This window comes from Oculina patagonica, chromosome 7 (genome assembly GCF_052425735.1).
Source record: "Oculina patagonica isolate OP01 chromosome 7, crgOcupat, whole genome shotgun sequence".
In the NCBI taxonomy this organism is placed as follows: Eukaryota; Metazoa; Cnidaria; class Anthozoa; order Scleractinia; family Oculinidae; genus Oculina; species Oculina patagonica.
In genome coordinates this window covers 11,883,824-11,890,926 of record NC_135764.1, presented here as the reverse complement: position 1 = coordinate 11,890,926, position 7,103 = coordinate 11,883,824, and the positions used below count along the sequence as shown (strand labels likewise).

The window sequence follows — 7,103 nt, the reverse complement described above, 5'->3', positions numbered from 1 at the left end:
GTTGGAGAAAATCGGGGGAAAATTACAAAGAAGTACTATTGGAAACGAAAATTGGTTCGGACTCGGGCGGTCGGAGAAAATCGGGGGAAAATTACAAAGAAGTACTATCGGAAACGAAAATTGCTTCGAGAACTCGGGCGGTTGGAGAAAATCGGGGGAAAATTACAAGAAGTACTATTGGAACGAAATGCTTTGAGAACTAGGGCGGTCGGAGAAAATCGGGGGAAAATTAAAAGAAGTACTATTGGAAACGAAAATTGGTTCGAGAACTCGGGCGGTCGGAGAAAATCGGGGGTAAAATTACAGAGAGTACTATTGGAAACGAAAATTGCTTTGAGAACTCGGGCGGTCGGAGAAAATCGGGTGGAAAATTACAGAAAAGTACTATTGGAAAGAAAATGGTTCGAGAACTCGGGCGGTCGGAGAAAATCGGGGGTAAAATTACAGAGAAGTACTATTGGAAACGAAAATTGCTTTGAGAACTCGGGCGGTCGGAGAAAATCGGGTGGAAAATTACAGAGAAGTACTATTGGAAACGAAAATTGGTTCGAGAACTCGGGCGGTCGGAGAAAATCGGGTGGAAAATTACAGAGAAGTACTATTGGAAACGAAAATTGCTTTGAGAACTCGGGCGGTCGGAGAAAATCGGGGGTAAAATTACAGAGAAGTACTATTGGAAACGAAAATGCTTCGAGAACTCGGGCGGTTGGAGAAAATCGGGGGAAAATTACAAAGAAGTACTATTGGAAACGAAAATTGCTTCAAGAACTCGGGCGGTTGGAGAAAATCGGGGGGAAAATTACAGAGAAGTACTATTGGAAACGAAAATTGGTTCGAAAACCGAGGGTTCGAGAAATTGCGGGGATTCTACTGTATCTGAATTTCGAAGGTAGCATGTTCGAAAAAAGTGAAGTAATGTCTACTGAGATGCATGCAACAGCGCTAAGCTAAATGAATTAGCGCCCCTTTGTCCGCGGTCTCTAACACAGTTTATGTGTGACACTATTGATATTACGACAAGTAACAACGGAGGTTTTATGACAAAGCCTCAGTGTCGCGAAACTGGTAACCGTACTGTAACCATGGAGACAGTTATTCGCAATAGCGAGGGATGGCTGATGACATCAACAAATCGAGGTTTGTTAGAAATTTAACTGCTTTAGAGCTAGACCTGATGTCCTTTCTCCGTTGGCAGTGATGCGGTGGCAGAGTCCGTGGTCACCTCGTTTGGTTTATTGGGTAGCGTCACGCATTCTACAAGAAAGAAAAAGTCACCAACGAGTAAGTAGAGAGAGTGGCGATCTGGGAACACGTGAACGTTAAAGGGGTTACTGGTCACTCAATTAGAGACAATTTTCAACACTGACAAACTGGTCATTGGGTTAACTGAAATATCACATTAACGGCTCAAGGTCGTAGAAAAACTTAAAAGAAACCCGTGAAAACAAGAAGGGGCCAGGATGGACAGAATTGTAGAAGATTAAAACATACTGCATTTGAGTTAACTTGAAAAATGTCTACTCGACGGTTTTTAAGTTTAACTTATTTTGAATGAAACTGTCATTTGAACTGCTAGAAAACCATCCTTGTTTGTAATGTGGTCGTGTAACCGTTGCTCTGACAGTTTGAACTGAGCTGAGAGCTTATAATAAATGAAGAAAAAACAGAGTATATCTAAAAGTTTTAAATGCTTTACTTTAGTCTCTGTCCTAGGGAACCCCGGAGCCAGACGCCTTGACAAAACTATTTTCTCTACTTTGAAGTGACTAGAAGCAGTGCTTCTTCCTCTAGTTGGGATACCTGTCCATTCCAGCTTATTATGGGGTACTCAGCAATGTGAACGCCTAAGGGCCTGTTAACATGAAGAAAAGTTGTCCATAATAGGAGGACAAGTCGCTCCCCCGAGCCATCTTTTACCGAACGTTTAATTAATTTATCAGAAAAAAAGTTCTTTGTCTGCGGACCGAGCCAAAACTTGGCCCTCCAGGTTTCGCGGGATGGCTAAAAAGTACAGAAGCCAAAGTGTTTATATGGAAAAATGTTGGTTCGCCCCTCAAGTTCACGCTAACTTTAAATCCAGTCACCCTCCACCTTGGGGCAACCTAATTTGTGATTTCTTATGTAACCGTTCGCAGCTGTTTATAAAGTGACGTATGAAAAACTCTCTCGCCCGGGGTGGCTCGGTATGGTGGGTAAACCCCTCTTTCAGATAGCCTGTGAATACATCTGCCTCTCCTACCAGACAGAACTCTTCTCCGTATTTAAACAGGCTTCGTGAAAACGAACCTAGACCAGAGTGCTAGAGGAGCAGAATTTGATATGGGTGACAAATAACGGTTTGTCAGCCAGGAACAACGGAACTGTCTACCTTTCACTAGACACAACATACCTTTCCAAAGCCAGCCAATCTTATCAGGGATAAAGTGCAATACTGCCATGTAGCCCTCCCTGAACTCCAGTAAAAACACAGCGAAAAAAATAGGATTGAGACTGGGTGCCAGAAACGATGCAGCTATAACATACTGGGAAAACTCGGCCCTGATTTGGTAACCGGACATAACGCAACCAACAGCAACCTGAAATAAAGAAAGAGCAAAAGTACAGTTCAAGTTTCGAGTCAGCGGCCGTTTCTGGTGGGCATGTGATAGCAGGCGAACTGCATGAACACTGAATGAGGAAATAAGTCTGGAACGTTAAAAAATCTGAATTTTAGCATAAAAAAGATATCCCTTCACCTTGTCGCACACTTCCGAAAACTAGCCATGTGGCAAGCTTACATGTAATAATTGCAACATGCTGCCTGTGTAAGGTTTTCTCTTTTTTTTTTACGGTTTTCTTTATTTACTTTCAAATCTGAACTCCTCAGTCCCTACTGTTTTATACGTTTTATTTTTTTTTTTTTTTGAGGGAACGCTATTTGGTGAAAGGTCAGAACAGTTTACTTTGATATAGAACGGTTAGGAGAATTGAACGATGAATCGCTTCAGGGGATTATAGAGATAAAACCCACCCGAGTAGAAAGTCATATAAGATTACAAATAATCCATTAACATTAAAAGGGCCATGTATTGTTTCAAAATACATGTCATTGCATGTTTCCTTTTGCATTGAAAAACTGAAAAAGCCATTTTGGAAAGCAAAAATAAATCACTTTGCTTCAAAGGCCTCCATACTATTCTTTGCAAATGAAAAGGTTTTATTGCCGTTTAAAAACAGTTTCATAAAACCAACTTTTATTAATAAATTATTTCAATAGATAGCCTTAGGGGTTCTTTCATAAATAATAACAATTGGAGACCATAGTTCAGAGATAGACAGATAGCGAAGCAATTATGTAAAAAATGTTCTGTTTAAAATGTGCACTCATTGTCACCACATAACAAACCTTTATGCAAAAACATTTGTGCGATCACTTTCGACAACAGCTCGCAGTCTAAAACAAAAGCACGAGAATAAACCCTTCTTCACCTCAACAAGGAGTTAATTAACAGACGAATTCTACTTGCATGTCTGACACAAATTGCCTTTTGATGCTCAATTGAATGATAGCGTGCCACATCACTGCCAGAGGTGACAACGAGAATTGAAGTGCTTGACTTGCTAATTCGTGAGCTTTTAATCTCGCCGTGAAATTAAATACGTGCTAATGAATTTGAGTAAGGGTGTTAATCGAGATTAATGCTCTAGCTTGCATTTTTTGGCTCCTAAATCGCATGCGAATTAAGAATTTCCACTTCTTTAAAACGTTGTGGAGTGACAATAAACCTATTCGTTGTTTTTGTACCGAGGAAAAATAAACCCAGCGAACCGAAATGTAATTTTCTCGCGTGTGTTTAAATGTGGATGTAAAGAAGTCACGCGACGGTATTTATACATAAACTGAGGTGAAGCCCGTGTCTTAATATTTAGCAAACTGAAAGTGGATTATTTGGATCGGTTTCCTTTCTTCGCTGAACTGACACTTAGATTCAAACTTACCATAACAGGAATCCAGGTCAAATGAAAAGTCAACCCCAGCACACATATCATCTTGGCAAAGTCTCTTTCCGCTCCGAGTCTTCGGTTGTAAAAGGCGAAAGACCTCGAAGCACGTACTGCAGTCGTGAACGAAGAGGCATCGCCAACCGAATAACTTGGACAACTAAAACAGCTCAGTATATTGTGAACAATCTGCAGCAAAAAACACGCGCTGCTGCTCATCAACACAGCGAATAGAAATGTGTATTCTTTGTTCTTTCTTGGATAGCTTATTTGCTCTAGAGAACACAACAAGGTCGTCGTGAGGTTCGCGTCTGTCCTTTCAGACAGCTGAGTCGTCTTCCATGGTGTTACCCCTTCTGGGCCCAAACCGATGTAGGGCAACGAAGCTATTAAAAAAGCCACTATGGCTATCCCAACCACTAAATTAGCAATCACAATTGACGAATGCCTCTTTTCTCGATGTCGTTGCTCGTGTCGTGAGCAGGCTAAAGAGGACGAAATCCTGTCTCCAATACTTCGATAAATTCCACGCGCCGTCACCGCAAGGTAGGAGGTATAGTTTAGCGTTGTGATTATAAACAGCGCAGCAAGTTTCAACCACACAAACATCAAATAAAAAATCTCGCAAATCGACGGTCTTTCTTGGTGGCTGTTTCGATGAGTCCTCGAGCAGTTGTTGTACATCGAAAGGTAAATTGGAAGCGGAATACAAACGGTTAAAAAGTCCACCAAAACGAGCGAAATCATCAATACGTCCCGACTGCTTCGACTGCATCGAGTGCGAAGCTTCGCGTAACACACCATCCATGGAAAAATGTTTAAAAACAATCCTATTATTCCAACCACGAGCAAATATAAATTCATGGAGCTCACAAACGAGCAGTTCACATCGATGTTGGTAGAGTTATAAGCCTGACTTGCTTCACGTGCCATTTTGATTTTAGAAATCTTAACCACCTCTCGAACACAGCCGCCGATCAAACCCTCGTCATCTTTTCAGTCATCAGCGGTAGATCAAACGGCGCGTTTCTGGTGTCGCGCCAATGACTGTCATTTGTTAAGTAAATAAAGAATCATCGAAATTGCTCAACACCATGGCCACTATAAATACATCCGCCTTGCCCTTTGGCAGTGTTATTTGGTATGAAAACAACACTCTTAAAGTCTCTCCAGAGGGTTCTCTAATAACAGGTCTAAAACCCCTGACCTCTATTTAAACTGATCTAATCAAAATAAAAATAAAACTAGAAATATGGACCGCTTTTCAAACTATATGTCAATAGCAGACATTTTCAAATCGATGGCTGATGAAAATTTGAAAAAGCCTTAACTGAAATAAAAATCGTTGATGTGATGCTTATAATAATCCTCTTTAGTTAAAAAAATAAATAAATACGTTTTATCAGTAAAGGCAGAAAAGACCTAAGTTGTTCGATAGGCGTCTCTTTTTTTCCCCGACAATACAATTTGCAAAATAATAACAAAACAATCCACCACTACCGGGGCTCAGTCTAGTTTAACATTCATGGGAGACTGTAAACCGCATTTCCGCTCTTATGACATTTATTTTCAATACCAATTCTCGTATGTTTTTAAAGGACATCTTTTGTTTCTTTTCGGCAGTGGAGCTTTTGCAATGATGTGAGTTCAATTTACTGGCGACGCTTTGAAAATAAGCCGCCTACAGGGAAGCTATTTTCGGGTTAAAAGTTCAAGATGTAATTTCTTTTGTTTCATTCTCGCCAATAATATTTTTCCTTTCAAAGATAGCATTGCTTTATTTATTGAAAAATCGCCAAAATAAGCTGTTTTTAGCCAGATTAGTCTGACAAAATCGGCTGAGGTGGTGCCTGACCGGGCGCACGCTTACAAACAGTCATCAATGCTGAAAAGAAAGCCCACTTATCAAGAAAGAAAACCACGGGTGGTTACTAAATATCTATATTTATCCAACTTTTACAACCTAAAACTTCCGTTTGGGATTTATAACCAGAGATAAACCATTGTTTAAAAACCTCAATTCAACGGATTGAATTATATTAATTACATACGCTGTCCCCACCTTGAATTATTTAAGAAACTGTCTGGGTACCTTCGACTTAGAAGCCGAACAGTTTAGCATCGGCTGAAAGCGTTTTACAGCTGATGCAAAGAAATTTCTTCTAGTCCTTCTACTGCAGTTTCTTTCAGTTATATGTTATATAACTGGTGCTCTTTGGTCGGAATAAAACAGATGAGTTGTCTAGGTTGTTTATTTATACATCAAGTTGAATTGAATATAGCTGGCCGGGATTAAATGACAACTCGGCCAAAATATCTAACTGGGACTGGAAAGGTGTCTCTACCAACGATCTGAGAAACAACAAAACGGTTTACAATGGGCCAGAGGTGAGCAAACGACCACCACGCGCGGTGATATGCATTTTTTTAACTCCGCCCCCAGTTTGGGTGGCTTGTGCTAAAGGCGATTAACGCTAATCTGGGATAAAAATGTCCATGGTTTAAGTATCACTCGTGTTGAAAAGCATTTTCACTTCTTATTCCAAATGACAGGGTGAAGTTAGCCAAAGCCACACTTGAAGGAAATAACAAACTCGAAGGAAATAACGGCACCAACCCGGAGAGCTTTATGGAGATAGTAATGCTGAATTAAAATTAAATTGGATCAGAACCGGGAACCGCGTTCAGTTCCCCCTTAAACAGGTTCAGGGTTAAGGCCGGCCGTGCCGCACCTCCCTAACCGAAATTATGTCGAGTACCCCCACCCTCTCCCCACCCCTGGTTCATTCAGTTTGCACAGCAGCGAAAACAAAATAATACAACGGGATTATTCATCGTTTTTTTTTGTAACAGGACCAACACTCTGGACAAGGTTAAAAATAATCCTCCCGCAGCCGAAGTATCCGAATATTCAAAGTGCATTATACATTCTTTAGGCTCAAGAGATTTTCTTCTGTCAGACTGAAATAAGTCATTCAACAAGAAAACAATTATGAAGTCTAAAACCTTCATCCCCTGAAGGAGAAAACTTACATTAATATGGCTGCAAAGCGTCGATATCTGTAATAAGTTGACTTGTTCAACACTTTTGTGCTCCAAGAGTGACCAACACTGAACACTAA

At 40.5% G+C, this 7,103-nt stretch overlaps 1 protein-coding gene across 1 annotated transcript; it reads right to left on the bottom strand.

Moving 5' to 3' along the window:
- Window positions 1-877: 877 nt before the first annotated feature.
- LOC144659413 (uncharacterized) lies at window positions 878-5,174 on the bottom strand. The gene is made up of 3 exons (XM_078519838.1): window positions 3,979-5,174; window positions 2,390-2,576; window positions 878-1,254 (listed from the first exon to the last, which is right to left on the bottom strand). The coding sequence occupies exons 1-3, from the start codon at window positions 4,912-4,914 to the stop codon at window positions 1,166-1,168; spliced, it is 1,212 nt and encodes a 403-aa protein (XP_078375964.1). The 5' UTR covers window positions 4,915-5,174; the 3' UTR covers window positions 878-1,165.
- Window positions 5,175-7,103: the final 1,929 nt, after the last annotated feature.

Excerpts from the sequence above, each read along its gene's own strand:
- LOC144659413 (XM_078519838.1), bottom strand. The coding sequence starts at position 4,914 with ATGGCACGTGAAGCAAGTCAGGCTTATAACTCTACCAACATCGATGTG. Across the intron at positions 2,577-3,978 it reads TGACCTGGATTCCTGTTATG|GTTGCTGTTGGTTGCGTTAT; the intron begins GTAAGTTTGAAT and ends TCTTTATTTCAG. Across the intron at positions 1,255-2,389 it reads GATTGGCTGGCTTTGGAAAG|AATGCGTGACGCTACCCAAT; the intron begins GTATGTTGTGTC and ends TCTTTCTTGTAG.